Source organism: Mustela erminea, chromosome 4 (genome assembly GCF_009829155.1).
Source record: "Mustela erminea isolate mMusErm1 chromosome 4, mMusErm1.Pri, whole genome shotgun sequence".
Lineage (NCBI taxonomy): Eukaryota > Metazoa > Chordata > Mammalia > Carnivora > Mustelidae > Mustela > Mustela erminea.
The window spans coordinates 26,722,138-26,738,750 of record NC_045617.1 but is presented as its reverse complement, the minus strand read 5'-3'; the positions used below and the strand labels follow the sequence as shown (position 1 = coordinate 26,738,750).

The following is a 16,613-nucleotide window of genomic DNA, read 5'->3' as shown; positions in this document are numbered from 1 at the left end:
ATGATGAAATGCACAAAGTTTAAGTACATTAAGTACCTTTCAATAACTTTGACAAATGTCTATACTTTTGTAACCCGAACCACTGTCAGGGTGAACATTATCACTCCAAGAAGATTCTGCATGTCCCTCCTCAGTTATCCCACACCCATCCACAGGCAACAATTATTCTAAATGTTTTTCCTACATAGGTCATATCTGTGTGTTCTAGAAATCCAAACAAATGGAATACACAGTCTGTATTCTTTTTTTGTATAAAGTTGCATTCACTCAGTATTTTTGGGAGACAATTTTCTCTAGCTCTCTCAGATTGCTGCATGACTTGTGAGTGAGGCAACCGCTCTTCTTTGTTCTGGGCTACCTTTTCAAGGATGTTTATACAGCAAACTACCTTGGAACACAGAGATAGTGTTTCCTTCCAGAGTAAAGGGCAAGCGTGCTTACTGCCCATTATGAAAAATTCAGCTTCCCTAAGCTCAGTGTTCCTCTCTTGTAATGCAACACACCATGTGTAGGTTTCATTTGGCCTTCTTCCTATCACCCTGTGGGAATAAGGACTTGTAGAACCAGCTCAAAAATGCTGATTACTTGTTACTATTATTGCTCTGAATAATAAACTGTCCTTTGTCTCTGACTCCATAGTACTGTGCTTTGTAAGCACCTGTGAAATTCTAGCAGGCTAAGTTTTCACCTTTCATTTGAGGTAAAAGTCAAAGACCCTTTACAGTTTTTAAGAAGTATTGTGATGTGTTTGCTAGTAGTTCATTCCTTTTTTTATTCAGTAGTATTCCATTGTATGTGCATAGCACAATTTATTTATCTGCTTTATTACTGAAGGCTAACCTGTATTTTAGTTTTTAGCTACAATGGATAAACCTGTTATAATGTTTCTCCACAAATCTTTGAGTAGACATGTGTTTTCATTTCTTTTGGATAAATAAATAGGAGTGTGAAATACTGGGTTATAAGACAGGTATATATTTAATTCTGTTAGAAATTTTAGAAGTTGAACTTAATCCCAAAGTAGATCTACCATTTTATATTCCTCCCAGCAATGTATGGGAGTTCTAGTTGCTCTGTAAAATACTGACTCCAATTCAGATTTGTGAAAATTTTCCCCATATCATCGAGCAAATTCTCTGATACCAGCTGAGGGTTATACAATCTACAGTTCAGCTCAGTTATGTCACTGTCAGCCAGCAGTTATTATCAAATCGTGCAGGTTAAGGGATCTTGGTACCAGACTGCTCCCAGAACCCCACTTTAGATAGTAGTCCCAAGTCCACTTTATCACCTGTGCTTCTGATCTAATGGCTATAGATTAGAGTTTCCAGTGATCTCCTCCTTGGGTTTGATTAATTTGCTAGAGGTGTTCATAAACACAGAGAAACATTTTATTTACTAAATCACTAGTTTATTATAAAAGGACATAACCCAGGAATAAGCAGATGAAAGGGATGCAAAGAGCAAAGTATGTGGGAAGGGCATAGAGCATCCACTCCCTCTCTAGACACAAGATTTTACCACCACCTCCATGGGTTCACCAACCTGGAAGCTCTCCAAATCAGATCTCTTAAGTTTTTATGGAGGTTTCATTACAAAACCTACTACACTGACCTACAATACCTACATTGAGCATTGGTAGTTAAACTCAATCTCTAGCCCCCTCTCCACTCCCTGGAGCTTGGGGTGTGGTGTGGGTTGGGGCCCATTCTTAACATCCCCTGCTACAGTGGTATATTTTTTACAATTGATGAACCTACATTGATTCATCACAACTACCCCAAAGTCCTTAGTTTATATTATGGTTCATTCTTTTTTTTTTTTTTTTTTTAAAGATTTTTATTTTTTATTTATTTATTTGACAGAGAGAAATTACAAGTACACTGAGAGGCAGGCAGAGAGAGAGAGAGAAGGAAGCAGGCTCCCCGCTGAGCAGAGAGCCCGATGCGGGACTCGATCCCAGGACCCCGAGATCATGACCCGAGCCGAAGGCAGCGGCTTAACCCACTGAGCCACCCAGGCGCCCCAATTATGGTTCATTCTTGATGTCCTGTGGGTTTGGTCAAATGTATAACAACATCTATCCATTGTTATGGTTTCATACAGACCATTTTCATTGCCTTAAAAATCCTCCATGCTCTACCTATTTATCCCTCCTCATCTTCCACTCTTCCCAATCCCTAGAAACCACTAATTTCTTCACTGTTGCCATTTTACCTTTTACACAAAGTCATGTAATTGGAATCATACAATATGTAGCCTTTTCAGATTGGCTTCTTTCAAAGTGACTTCTTTCACTTAGTAATATGCACCTTGATAACTCATTTGTTTTTCAGCGATTAATAATTCCATTGTCTGGATATGCCACAGCTTATATATTCATGTACTGAAGGACATCTTGGTTGTTTCTGAGTTCTGGCAGTTACGAATAAATCTGCTATTAATATCCATATCCAGATTTTTGTGTGGACATAAGTTTTCGGCTCCTTTGAGTAAATACCAAAGAACACAGTTGCTGGATCCCGTGATGAGAGTATATTTGGTTTTGTTAAGATATTTGAAACTGTCTTCCAGAGTGAGTGTGCTATTCTGCATTCCCATTAGCAATGATTGAGAGGCCCTGGTGTTACCAGTAACTGTACCATATCTCACCGGTATTTGGTGTTGTCAGTATTTCAGATTTTGGCCATTCTACCAGGTGTTTTAATTTGTATTTCCCTGATACCACGTGATGCTGAACATCTTTTCTAATGCATCTTTGCCATCCACATATCTTGTTTGGTGAGGTGTACATTAGATCTTTGGCCCATTTTTAAATTAGTTTGTTGGTCTTTTTTTATTATTGAGTTTTAAGAGTTCTTTGTGCATTTTGAAAAACAATTCTTTATCAGATACATGTTTTACAGAGCAAAAGTTTTTAATTTTAATCAAGTCTAGCTTATCAATTATTTCTTTTCTGTTTCATGCCTTTGCAGTTGTATCTGAAAGGTCATCACCATACCCACGATCATTAGGTTTTCTCCGGTGGTATTTTCTAGGAGTTTTATAGTTTGTGTTTTAAATTTAACTCAAGGATTCATGCCAAGTTAATTTTTGTGAAAGAACTGTTGGGAATTTTTTTTTTTTTTTTGCATGCAGATGTCAGTTAATCTAGCACCATTTTTTGAGATGTGTATTTTTAAGTAAGATCTAACTGAAGTGTATAATCTTTCAATTTCATGAAACATGAATATCATTGAAGCTTAGATTTGATAGGGATTTAAAAAAAATTTTTTTTAGCCATCATGTATTAAGTATCTCTTATTTTCAAAGAGAGGCAGTAAAATAAGATGTCCCACAATGAGAATTAATTTCATACAATTTAATTCATCAGCTAAGAAATTTTACAGAAAAAATTTTAAGCAATATTAAAACAGGGAATAAAAGATGAACATGAATTGAGGAGACCTATAACTTCAATGTTCTAAATATTCATATTGTGATTATGGTATTGAGGAAATAATGAAACGTTCTGGAGAATGCTACACTAAACATCATGCTTTTTTTTTTTTTAAGATTTTATTTATTTATTTGACAGAGAGAGAGAGATCACAAGTAGGCAGAGAGGCAAGCAGAGAGAGAGAGAGGAGGGGAAGCAGGCTCCCTGCTGAGCAGAGAGCCTGATGCGGGGCTGGATCCCAGGACCCTGGGATCATGACCTGAGCCGAAGGCAGAGGCTTAACCCACTGAGCCACCCAGGCACCCCTGCCAAGCACTGTTGTAGGCATTTTAAACTAGTTATTTGGAATCTAACCATAACTGTAGTAGATATTTTCTCTTTCTGGAAGATATTATTATCATGGGTTGACAGATAAAGAAACGAGAGCACAAGTTTGTTTTTTGTTTTTAGTTTTTTTTAAATATGTGTATGGTCATGCAGCTTGGGGTTGTAAGTAATAGAATTAGGATTCAAACCCAGTATTCAAATCCTTTAAACTGTGTATGCTTTAAACCTGTATGCTTTCCATGATGCCTTCTTAAATGCCATCCTAGTAGTGTTGCTAGTTTTAGTGCTGCCCTTCTCAGTTTGAAGGACAGGCCAAATGGAGGGACTTTCCAAAGGCTTCCTTTCATATTCAAGGAAAGTAGAAAAATCCCATTTTTTATGTGAAATTTAGTGATTTGATTGGAGTTCAGCTGGATTTGATCTATTTAGGTAAAGGTCAGTAAACTTCAACTTCTAGAGTACAGCATGCATCTTTCTTCCTTTCTTTTTTTTTTTTTTTAAAGATTTTATTTATTTATTTGCCAGAGAACGAGAAAGCACACAAGCAACAGAGTGGCAGACAGAGGCGGAGAGAGAAGCAGGTTCCCTGCCGAGAGCTGGATGCAGGACTCGATCCCAGTTCCCTGGGTCATGACCTGAGCTGAAGGCAACGGTTTAACCAACTGAGCCACCTAGGCATACCTTTTTTTTTTTTTTTTTTTTTTAATTCTCTTGGGTATACTTGACATTGCTACCATATTTCTTTTAGTTTTTTTTTTTCCCTTTTTATTATGTTATGTTAGTTGTCATGCAGTACATCATTAGTTTTTGTTTTCTTAAGGAATTTGAGTTAAGGGGCGCCCGGGTGGCTCAGTTGGTTAAGAGGCTGCCTTCGGCTTGGGTCATGATTCCGGTGTCCTGGGATCGAGCCCTGCGTCAGGCTCTCAGCAGAGAGCCTGCTTCTCTCTCTGCCCCTCTCCCTGCCACTCTGCTTACTTGTGCTCTCTCTCTAGCTGTCAAATAAACAAATAAAATATTAAAAAAAAAAAAAAAGGAATTTGAGTTAAGTAAGAACTAAAGTCTTGCTACTCTTCAATAAATTAAGAAATAATAATAATACATAAAAGGATAGTTCAACATTAGCTAAAATATATTCTATTTATGTCTACAAAGACAGTGAAGACACAGATTCTTTTCCAGAAGAGTTATAATAAAGGCTAGAGATCTGTGTCTATAACAAAAACAAGAGGTGGAGACTTACTCAGTTGTAGGCAATTTGTCCATGGTTGTACCACACTTATGTTATGGAGCCAAGGCTAGATCCCTGCTTACTCTAGTGATCTTTCTGTTGTGTTCTTGTGGGTGCAGGCTTAATTATCCTGGAGTATCTTGGCATGTAGATCAAAAGCATGTAATCTTTGGAAGTCCCAGAATTACTTATGCATGTTGTATAATACCTCTACAACTGTATATTGTGTAATAATTAATTCCCCTTCATTAACGGTATATTTTTCCACTACTACATTAGAGAAAAACAGTCTTTGCCTCATAAAAATATTGAAAAGAAACAATATATTTGAATTTTCATGAAGTTTTTCAGCTCTTTAATCTACTATTAACTGTTATACAGGAATCTGTGAGGTTTTGTATTTTTTTTTTTTAAACATACCTCTTATCACCCAGCTTTATTGGACTAGAATTCTTCTAAGATTTAATTTTTTTAAAGATTTTATTTATTTATTAGACAGAGAGAAATCACAAGTAGGCAGAGAGGCAGGCAGAGAGAGAGAGAGGGAAGCAAGCTCCCTGCTGAGCAGAGAACCCAATGCAGGACTCGATCCCAGGATCCTGAGATCATGACCTGAGCTGAAGGCAGCGGCTTAACCCACTGAGCCACCCAGGCACCCCTACGATTTAATTTTTTTTAAAGATTCATTTATTTTATTTTAGAGAGAGAGAGAATGTAAGCAAGGGGGGAGGGGCAGAAAGAAAGAGAGAGAGAGAGAGGGAGAGACCCTCAAGCAGACACCCTGCTGAGTGGGAGCCAGACTTGGGGCTTGATCCCACAACCCTGAGATGATGACCTGAGCTGAAACCAAGAGTCAGACACTTAACCAACTGAGCCATTTAAGCACCCCTACAATTTAATTTTTAATTATATTCTCTTAAAAATGGAGTGAATCATTTAAAGTTATTGTTATAGTTAGAGAGTCAACTATCAAGATACTGATGTGTTCAAGGAATGATAGTAAAAAAGAAAGGAAAAAGCCAGATTGTGATTTTTAGAGTTGTCTCCTAGGTGACTGAGTTAGATGATCCTTTCTTGGTTAAACTCTTGGACCATCTTGTAAACAAGTATTACTATTAGAACATCACTATCCATTTTAACAGTGAATTGTTACATGGGACAAGTAATAATTTAGAAGAGATGATAGTATGACTCCTTAAGTGTTTTGCAAAATCAATTCCTTCTTTCATCTTTCAGATTAGTTGTAAGAATCTCTTGCTAAGGTTATGATTGTACCTTGTAGCAGGCACCCCCACGTAGGTTGCTCATATCCCCCACACATCCACAGTATTGCCAAAGAAGTTAAATTTTTTAAAACACACATTCAATCTAAAACCCAGGAAAAAAAAAATCAAGTAGATTTTTATTTTAGATAGAATACAATGCTCGGGCTGGCAATTAAAATTTTCCATTATCTGGCTTTAACTAGCATTTTCAACCTCATTTTTGGTCACACCCTTAATAGTACCCTTAAACTAAGTTTCTGGTTATCACAGACATGTATTAATGATACTGCAGGACAAGCATGTGGTTAAACTGTTATGTCAGTTTGGATGATTATCTTCAGTCCCCATTAACATTTCTCTCTCCATGCACTAAAAAATATACACTAAAAAATGTACATCTTATATAAAAGTTTCATGCCTCCACCCAGTATAGGGCCTCTCCTTGGCATTTCCCTTAGCTCTGGGCAATTCTCTTATATTTCATTTTTCTTCTTTCATCGTCTTTGTTTTCTGTTTGTTTTTAGATTTTATTTATTTATTTGACACGGAGAGAGAGAGCACAGCAGGGGAGCAGCAGGCAGTGGGAGAGGGAGAAGCAGACTCCCCATTGAGCAGGGAGCCCAATGGGTTCCCAGTGGGTTCTGTCCCAGGACCCTCAGATTGTGACCTGAGCTGAAGGCAACTGCTTAACTGACTGAGCCACCCAGGCGCCTCTTCATCTTCTTTGTTATCTCTCCCATTTAGATTAGTCCTCTTTACTTCTGAAATATTTTCTCATATATTTCATTTTTGGGGGTCCTTTTTTCTATGTTCCCGGTGACTTTCTAATCTTTTACTTCCATCCCACTTGATTTCAACAATCGTTTTTGACTTTATGAGAGTGCTTTTTTAATTCTCTGGTTATGGTTGTTTTGTTTTATGATGTTACATTGTTTCAGATATCTCTGGAGATACTGATTAGATGGTGCATGAAATTTCCTTTCTTTCCTCATTTATCTTGATCTTTTTTTACTATGCTGCATGTTTTGTGATTCTTTTTTTTTTTTTAATTTTATTTATTTATTTGACAGACAGAGATCACACATAGAGAGGCAGGCAGAGAGAGAGAAAGGGAAGCAGGCTCCCTGCTGAGCAGAGAGCCCGATGCGGGGCTGGATCCCAGGACCCTGGGATCATGACCCGAGCCGAAGGCAGCGGCTTAACCCACTGAGCCACCCAGGCGCCCATGTTTTGTGATTCTTAGTTGGCCTGCAGATATATGCATGAGGGATAAGAATGAGAGATAGGAATGATTGAAGGTTGAGTGGGTAGGGAGATAGTCCTTCTCTAACCCACTCTAAATTGCCAGAATAAATAAGGATTTGTGTGTAGGATCCATTATTTCACCAGTTGTCCAGATATTACCTTCAGTGTCTTAAGAGAACAGCCTTACAATTGTTTTGGGATAATGTTTGGCTGTTTGCACATGTAAGGTAGGAATAGGGATAGAGGATAAAAGCATCTAGTCCATTACAAACCTTCCATTAATCCCCTGGGTTCCAAGCCCACTTCTCACTCTTGCTTTTCATTGCACATGTTGAGTCTCCACACAGCCTCTCTGGGGTATCTTAGGAATATTGGTTTCTCCTTCTGCTGTAGCCTGCTTTATTGGTTTTTCTAGGGTGTGGCCCCTTCAATTTAATTAATCAATGAGCTCTCTTTTTTTAAGTAATGTCTATACCCAATGTGGGGTTCAAATTCACATCCCAAGATTAAGAGTCACATGGTCTTGGGGCGCCTGGGTGGCTCAGTGGGTTAAGCCGCTGCCTTCAGCTCAGGTCATGATCTCAGGGTCCTGGGATCGAGCCCCACATCGGGCTCTCTGCTCAGCAGGGAGCCTGCTTCCTCCTCTCTCTCTCTCTGCCTGCCTCTCTGCCTACTTGTGATGTCTCTCTGTCAAATTAAAAAAAAAAAAAAAAAAAAAAAGTCACATGGTCTTCTGACCGAGCCAGCCTGGTACCCCAGTCGGCTTTCTAACTTCCGGAAATTTTTTGCATTAGCTTTCTGTTGATGGCACCCCTCTTTTTTTAGGGGGGCAGAGGAAGAGGCTTTTTTTTTTTTTTTTTTTCATTTTAAGGTGGTTGCAGAGGGAGAGAGAAAGAGAGAATCCTAAGCAGACTGCACGGTCAGGTAGAGCCTGACACAGGGCTTGATCTCACAACTTGAGTTCGTGACCTGAGCCAAAATCAAGAGTCAGGCACTTAACCAACGAAGCCACCCAGACACCCTGATGGGTGTCTCAGAAGACACCCTTCTTCTGAGTCTGTTTCTTTTTATTATTTTACTGTCAGTTTGGTGGCTTTTGAAGAATAATATGAGACCATCTTGAATTAGAAGTCAGCTTAAGCTTCCTAGAGAAGAAAATATACTCTTTCTTCTAAGGATAACCAAACACAAAACTGTAGCAACACTTCAGGGCGTTCCCAGTCTAGTTGGAAAGAAATAGCATGTGCCAAGAGCAATAAATGATCCTATTACTAACTGGAAGGTTGGATAGAGGTACTTGACAAATAAAGTGTAGCATTTGGACCATTCTCGTTTGTCTCCATATTACTGCCATTCTCTGCAAGTCATTTTAAAATGATTGGGAAGAGGAAAGGGAGTATAACAAGGAAATGAAAGCCAGTATTTTTCTAGTTCTGAAATAAATTTGAGCCACAGTGAATTTTAAAATTTGGAATAAAGGGAAGTGGGAGAAAAGGTCACCTTATTTGATTGGAGGAAGAAGAACATGAATGAAAAGTGTCAGATGAATTAGTAGGAACACATTCAAAATTGGCCTGTCCTTATTGTAAGTGCCTGATATCTTAGTGTTCATGTCAGCACCTTTTTCTAAATGCTCCTTCTTTCCTCTGTTCGTTTATTCCTTCAATAACTGTGATGCTGTCCTATAGAGAATAAATTTTCATTTTGTCCAAACAAATGGCACAGTTGGGATATAAGCCCAAACACCAGAGTCTTGCCTTATGAAGGTCTTATGTGTAGGTCAAGGAAAAATCAACATAAATCTTTATTTCAAAAATCTGGAATTCTGAAAATTCTACATAAATCTGTTCACCATAGGCAGAATTTGATGGATTGTATGGCACCTCAATGAGGATGATTGGAGAATATGGGTAGAAGAAGGAAGAACAAGGAATGGAGTTAGGGAATAAGGCTATTGCCATGAAACATTATAATCCTGTAAGTATGTAAGTATTCTATCCCACTTGTACCATACACAGTGTCACCTTGACATTAAAAATATGAGAATTTATTTTATGTAGTAGAAGTAGAAGCTGAAAATTTTGAATTTGCATGAGCAATTCACTTCACTCCTTCAACTGCAGTTCACCTTTTTTTTTTTTTTTTCCAAGGGGGAGTTGGATTAAATAACCCTCAAGGATCTTAACTGTTGTTAAGTCTACAGTTCTTTTAAGTACATACTGAATGATATCTATCTGCAGGCATTTTGCTAAATAAGCCCTTTGGGAGATACTAAGATATATATCAAAATTCCTGGCTTTCAGGAGAAGATAAAGCCAAAAGAACAAGTAAAAAGTAAGGCTAGTAACTTCATATACAGCAGTATATTGTGAAAACTCTACAGAAGAATCAATTAAATGAAAGAGGAGAGAATTTACAACTTGCAGCTGTTGAGGATGATTACACAAAGGATCATTTGAACTGTGTCTGGAATATTGAGTAAGATTTTGACAGGCAGTTCTGACTAGGAGTGTGCGTCTCTACCAGCATAAGCTGGAGTGTGGAGATGAGAAAATAAAGTGTTTTCAGGGAAGTACAAGTCATCCGGCTTTACTAATGGAGAAACTGTGATGTACAGTAATGGGAAAAGAATTGGAAGGCATACTAAAAATAAGATTATGAATCGTCTCAACCTACAGTCCAGGAGAGATATTTTAGAATGTTGAGACAGGAGACTAGTAGGGTAAGATTTATTCTGAGAGACTGTGTGGATATGGAAGATGCTGTGGTGTAGGGAGGAGACTCGACGTTTTAATAGCAACGAGGAAACCATTACGCTCATCTGGGTAGGAGATAGTTAGGGCCTGAAGTCGGGCAGTGGCAATCCCACAAAATGGTTTGGGCCAATGATACAGACTGTGAAGTAAGAATTCACAAGATTCAGTGAATGGTTTGGGTATAACTAAGGATTGGAAATAGTGTGACTGGAAAAATGGAGGCACCTTTAATTAAAATTTTTGAGTCAAGGGGAGAAGTTGATTTTTTGTGAAGAAATAATAGAGAATTCCCTATCTTTCAACAAATCTTTCCCACCAATGTGACAGCAATTTTGATATAGTAACAAAGATACAATAATCTCTGAATCCTTATCTGTTTCTTGCAAAGTGATTATAATTTCTTAGGGATATTATTGTTCCTTGTCAATAATTCTTGTCAATTAGTATGAATCTGAATTGCCTTATGTACTAATACGGGGAAGGAGTAATATGAGATAGAATTTTAAAAAAATATTCCTTAGGAATACCACGAAGAAAAGCCAGAACTTAACGGACCCTAAGGGTAGAATTTTAACTTTAATTTGGAGAAGTAATTCAATTTATTAATGAAACCTATCAAAAATTATAATAGAAAATAAAGAACACCCATATACTAGGAACTGTGAGAAAATAAGTGATAGAATTTTTATTACAGCAAAAAACATATGAACCTATGATAGCTCTAATTAAAACTGTTTTCCCTTCATTTTCTTAATTACTATAATTGATTCATGTATGCTCCACTTCCATCTGATTTGATAATCTGCACTTTTCTTGAGTAGGGAGTAAGAAAGAAAATGAAAGCAAAAGGACTATTTATAATTAGTGAGGATAAAGCCTAGGAGGAAAAAATAAGATATGAAAATATTAAATAAAGCTTTAAGAACTCTCTCTCTCTCTCTCTCTCTCTATATATATATATATATATATATATATTTAATTTTAAAGAGCATAGGCAATTGTGATTCTTTCCTCCTGACTTCTGCATAGCATCTGACAGCAAAGAAGCTGGTGCCAATTTGCAGACTTCCACATGAAGGATTTTGAAGCATCGGATGACTGGTTAAAAACCTTGTTTTCATGTGTCATATCACTTTCACCGTGAATAGTCTCCTTTAATCTTAAATTTTGAAGTGTTGTTTTTATTTGTCCCATATAATTATTCGGTTGTATGTTGTTATTCAGCTGCCTTTAGAGTCATGGACTTGGGAGGAGTAAAGACTTTGTGGTCCAGAATCTCGCTAAGTGTGGTTGTCAACCGCAGCCATAAAGGGCGGGCTCCGGGATCAGTTTGGTCAGGAAATTGCTGGGTTAAATACACACAGTCAAACAAGATTTTTATTTAGGTGGTGGAGGGGAGGGGTATAGAATTTCAGAGACTTTAATATGCTAATGTGACTCAACTGAGGAGAAGCAAGATACACCATTTCACAAACTTATTTGACCACAAAATCCTTTTTTCATGGAGTCTTTCTCAGAACCATTGTGCCACAGAACACACGTGGGGAAACTCAAATCCCTTAAATTTATGGATAAACAGAAAAGCGATGGAATGGCTCATTCGAAGCCGCATAGCTATTTACTTAAAGAAATGGACTTGACCTAAGGGCTCCATCATATTTAGTTTTGCTTCCTTTTACCCCCAAATTCATAAAAGTCTTTGAAAACTACATGATGTTCCAAATTAGACCCATAAAATACACAAAGGTGTCTTAAGAAATAAAACTAACGATTTGATTATTTTTAGTATATTTTGAATTCACACATTGGCTTTGATGAAAAGAGTTAGATCAAAAGAGCCAATTAATATTTGTAACCAAGGTTACACTTTTGCAATCAGGAACATTTTTCCCCACAAAAATCAACCATCTTTTAAATTTAAAAATCTGTTTCCTTTGAAATTATAATAATATGTATATCAACAACCTTCCACATTTTCCAAAAACAAAACAAAACAAAAGACTGAAGAAAATGACTGTTGTGTGAAACCCTATCTCTATAAAAATAAGCATTTATCTGTTAAAAACTTATTTGCATAGATGAAATTATGGCAGATATGCTGTCCTTCCCTATATATTTTTACTCAGTGATATTACGTGTTTATTTTTTCACATTAATACGTATAGATCTTTTTAAAAATTATGTTTTTTTTTAATTGAAGTAGAGTTGACCCAAAATATTACATTAGCTTCAGATGTACAGCATACAAGTTTATACATTATGCTGTGTTCACTGCAAGTATAGCTACAATCGTTACCATATGATGCTGTTACACTATTACTGACTATATTCTCTTTGACTTTTTACCAGGTGATTTATTCTTTCCATAACTGGAAGTATGTATCTCCCACTACCTTTCATCCATTTTGCCCCAATACATTTTCTGTATTTGTGGATCTATTTCTGTTTTGTTTGTTTTGTTTTTTTAGATTCCACATATAAGTGAAATCATATAGTTTTTTCTTTCTCTGTTTGACTCATTTCACTTAGGCTAATACCCTCTAGGTCCATCCATGTCTTAAATGGCAAGATGTATAGATCTTCTTTTAATGGCTTAATAGTATTACATAATATAGCTCTGCTGTAATTTGTGTAGTCGGTTTCCCATTGATGGACATGAGGGCAGTAGTAATTTTTTTTTTAACAGATAGTACTGTAGTGAATTTTGGTGTAGGTCTTCTTCTCCATCTGTTTTTGAACTTCTGTGTGTGCGTATGTCTGTAGGAGAGTGTCCAGAGTGGAATTGCTGGGTCAAATAATGTGCACATTAAAATTTTTGTAAGTATTGCCAAATGGTATAACTTTAACTGAGCTTAAAGAGACTTTATGATTTATAATGGGTAGTAATGACTATCTTGCTATATTAATTTTTAAGTCATAGAGAAAACTTACAAAGTATTAATAATCATGATTTCTCTTTCTCTCTCTCCCTCCCCTGTACTTTACAGAGCAAATTATTCATGGAAGGATTTAGAAGCCTAAAAGAAGGAGAACCAGTGGAATTCACATTTAAAAAATCTTCCAAAGGCCTTGAATCAATACGGGTAACTGGACCTGGTGGGAGCCCCTGTTTAGGAAGTGAAAGAAGACCCAAAGGGAAGACACTACAAAAAAGAAAACCAAAGGGAGATAGGTAATCATTTTACTTTGTTAGTTTATGAGTTTATTGTATTTGGAAAAAAATTCTGAAAATTTTTTTCATTTTTATTATGTTATTGGACTTAGCCAATAGTAAATAAATTAGCCAAAGTAAATAAATGCCACCATTGTATAGATGAATAAACTTTATCAGGAATATAGGCTATCAGGATGCCTGGGTGGCTTAGTTGATTAAGTGGCTGCCTTCTGCTCAGGTCATCATCCCACGGTCTGGTCCCTCTCCAGGCTCCCTGCTCAGAGGGGAACCTGCTTCTCCCTCTGCCTGCTACCCTCCTGCTTGTACTCTCTCTTTCTCTCTCTTACAAATATATAAATAAAATCTTAAAAAAAAAAAAAAGGGAATATAGTCTATCTTACAATTTGAACTCTGCACTATTTTCACCAGACTGTTCTGAGATCACAAATGAGGAGTCAGGGTTCTCAACAGACAGTGCTTGGACTTACTAACACCTCACCTGCTTTTTATTTTTTATTTTTTAAAGATTTAATTTATTTATTTGACAGAGAGAGAGATCACAAGTAGACAGAGAGGCAGGCAGAGAGAGAGGGAAGCAGGCTCCCCACTGAGCATAGAGCCCGATGCAGGGCTCGATCCCAGGACCCTGAGATCATGACCTGAGCCGAAGGCAGAGGCTTTAACCCACTGAGCCACCCAGGCGTCCTGTCACCTGTTTTTTAAAATGAAAATACCTTTATTATTTTGTCTGTTTTTAAAAGATAACTGGTGCATAAAAAATTTGAACAATATAAAAATTATAAAAAATCAGGAAAAAATTCACTTAGAATCCTAACTAAGGTGGGAATATATGGAGTATTTTTGAAACTTGCATTTTTTTTTCACTTAATATTATATCAAGGAACATTTCATAGTGGTCATTAGCACCTGCGTAAATTCCCACTGTGTGAAGATATCAGAATTTATTTTTTGAATGCACCAGAATTTAAACAAGGTTAAAGTAATTTGTTAAATTTAGGCTATTTTGAATGTTTTAACATTATCAGTAGTACCAGAGTGGAATCCATATGTGTACATTTTTGAAAAATTGTCTGATTATATCCTTGGAATAAATATTGAAAAATCTAGATCAAAAACAATGCATTTAAAAATTTTTACTATCTATTTCCAAACTATTCTCCAGAAATGATTAGGGCCAATATAAAACCCCTTAAAAAATGAGACTGTTCATTGAATGATGTTATTTTATTTTATTTTTAAGATTTTTATTATTTTTTTAAGTAATCTCTGCATTTAATATAGGGCTCAAATTTATAATCCCAAAATCAAGAGTCACGTGCTCTACCAACTGAGCCAGCCAGGTTCCCCTTAAATATACATTTTGAGGTTTTTTTTCAATTTATTTTATTTTTTAAGATTTTATTTATTTGAGAGAGAGAAAAATCATGAGCAGTGGAGAGACACAGAGAGAGAAGGAGAAGCAGACTTCCTGCTGAGCAGAGAGCCTGGCCTGCCTGCCTGTCGGGCTTAATCCCAGGATGCTGAGATCATGACCTGAGCCAAAGACCAAGGCTTAACTGACTGAGCCACCCAGGCTGGCCCGAATTTTTTTTAAAGTGGTCTCCATGCCCAATATGGGGCTTAAACTCTGAACCCTGAGATCAAGAGTCACATGCTCTACCAGCTGAGCTAGCCAGGTGACCCTGTATGATGTCATTTTAAAAATCTTTTCCAGAGCACTTGGGTGACTCAGTTGATTGGGCATCCAACTCTTGGTCGGTGTCAGGGATTGAGCCCCTTATTAGGCTGTGTGCTCGTGGGGATTTTGCTGGAGATTCTCTCTTTCCCTTTCCCTTTGCCTTTCCCCCTGCTCATGCACACACTTTCTGTCTCTCTTTCTTTCAAATAGGTTAAGACATACAGCTCATTTTTTTCCTTTGCGTCCTTTGATTAGAGGTTAAATATAATTTTATGTCAATTTTCATTTTTTTCTTCTATGAAATATATGTTTCTTGTGTTTTGCTCATGTTTCTATCAAGGTGTTCATTTGCTGTGGTTGATTTGGAAGTTTTCTGTTTAGGAAAGAACTCTTGTTTTCTTCTTCTCCACTGTGAAAAATCCTGTCCTTCCCTATAGTTCTTCTCTTGTGTATCTCCTTTACTTTTACGCAGCACTTGGTTTCTGACACCAGATGTGTGGAGATTTTACCCCCACACTAAGCAGTCCTCCATAAAACCAGCTGGATGTCCTATAATTTGACTCAGTTCTGAGGCAGTTTCATTAATGCAGAAAAGAGGTAATGGTGGTTCAGATTGGGATGGTAGCATAGAGGTGAGGAACAAAAATCCTGACATTGTGAAAGTAGAGACAACAGGATTTACTGTTGGATCAGATGTGGACTGTGAGAGAAAGTGAATATTCAGGATGACTCTAAGGTTTGTTTGGCCTGAGTAACCAGAGGGATGGAGGGGTCATTTACCAAGAGAGGAAAGATTAGGGAAGGAGCAGGAGGAAATGAGAAGTATGGTCTCAGATATATATAAGCTGGAGATTTATAGTAGACATCCAAATGGGAAAATAGATACGGCAGATGGATACATGAGTATGGAATTCCAAGGCTATAGAGAAAAACTTGACAGTAACCAGCAGAAAGATAGTTACAGCCTTAAGATTGAATGAGATCACTGTCAGAGGGATTATACATGGAAAAGAGAATAAAACTCAGCCTAAGGGCACTCCAGCACTTAGGGATCAGGAAAAGTAGGAGGAATAGTAAAGGGCATTATGTTAGAAGGAGAGAAACAGGAAAATCAAGAGGATTTTGTCTGAGAAGTCAAGGCAAGAAGTATTTCAAGAAGGAAGGGGTCCCCAGTGTTGGAATGGTGCTGATAGTGAAATTATTAAGATGACCACCAAGACTTGAGCATTTAGCAACAAGGAAGTCACCAGTGAAGTTGACAAGCTCAGATTCAGTGGACTGTTGAGAATGAAAGTCTAAGTGGGTTGTGTTCAACAGAAGGAAAGGCGAGGAAGTGGAGACAGCAAGTGTAGACAATTTTTTGAGTTTTCCTCTAAATGAGAGCAGAAAAATGAAGCAGTAGCTGAGGCAAAGAATGTATAATCTGCTTATGTGTCCAGTGGAAAGGGAAGACTGAGCACTCAGGGAAGAGGAGGACGCTTGCTGGAGTCCTTTCCTTGC

General features: G+C 37.3%; 1 protein-coding gene across 5 annotated transcripts in view; it reads left to right on the top strand.

The window, feature by feature from the left end:
• The window catches only part of LIN28B (lin-28 homolog B), a 140,768-nt gene that overhangs the window by 63,356 nt on the left and 60,799 nt on the right, over positions 1-16,613 (top strand). For all 5 annotated transcript variants that reach the window (XM_032338941.1, XM_032338940.1, XM_032338942.1 and 2 more), the window contains one exon: positions 13,248-13,432. In XM_032338941.1, coding sequence (XP_032194832.1) covers positions 13,248-13,432 — 185 coding nt within the window. The remainder of the gene's footprint in view (positions 1-13,247; positions 13,433-16,613) is intronic.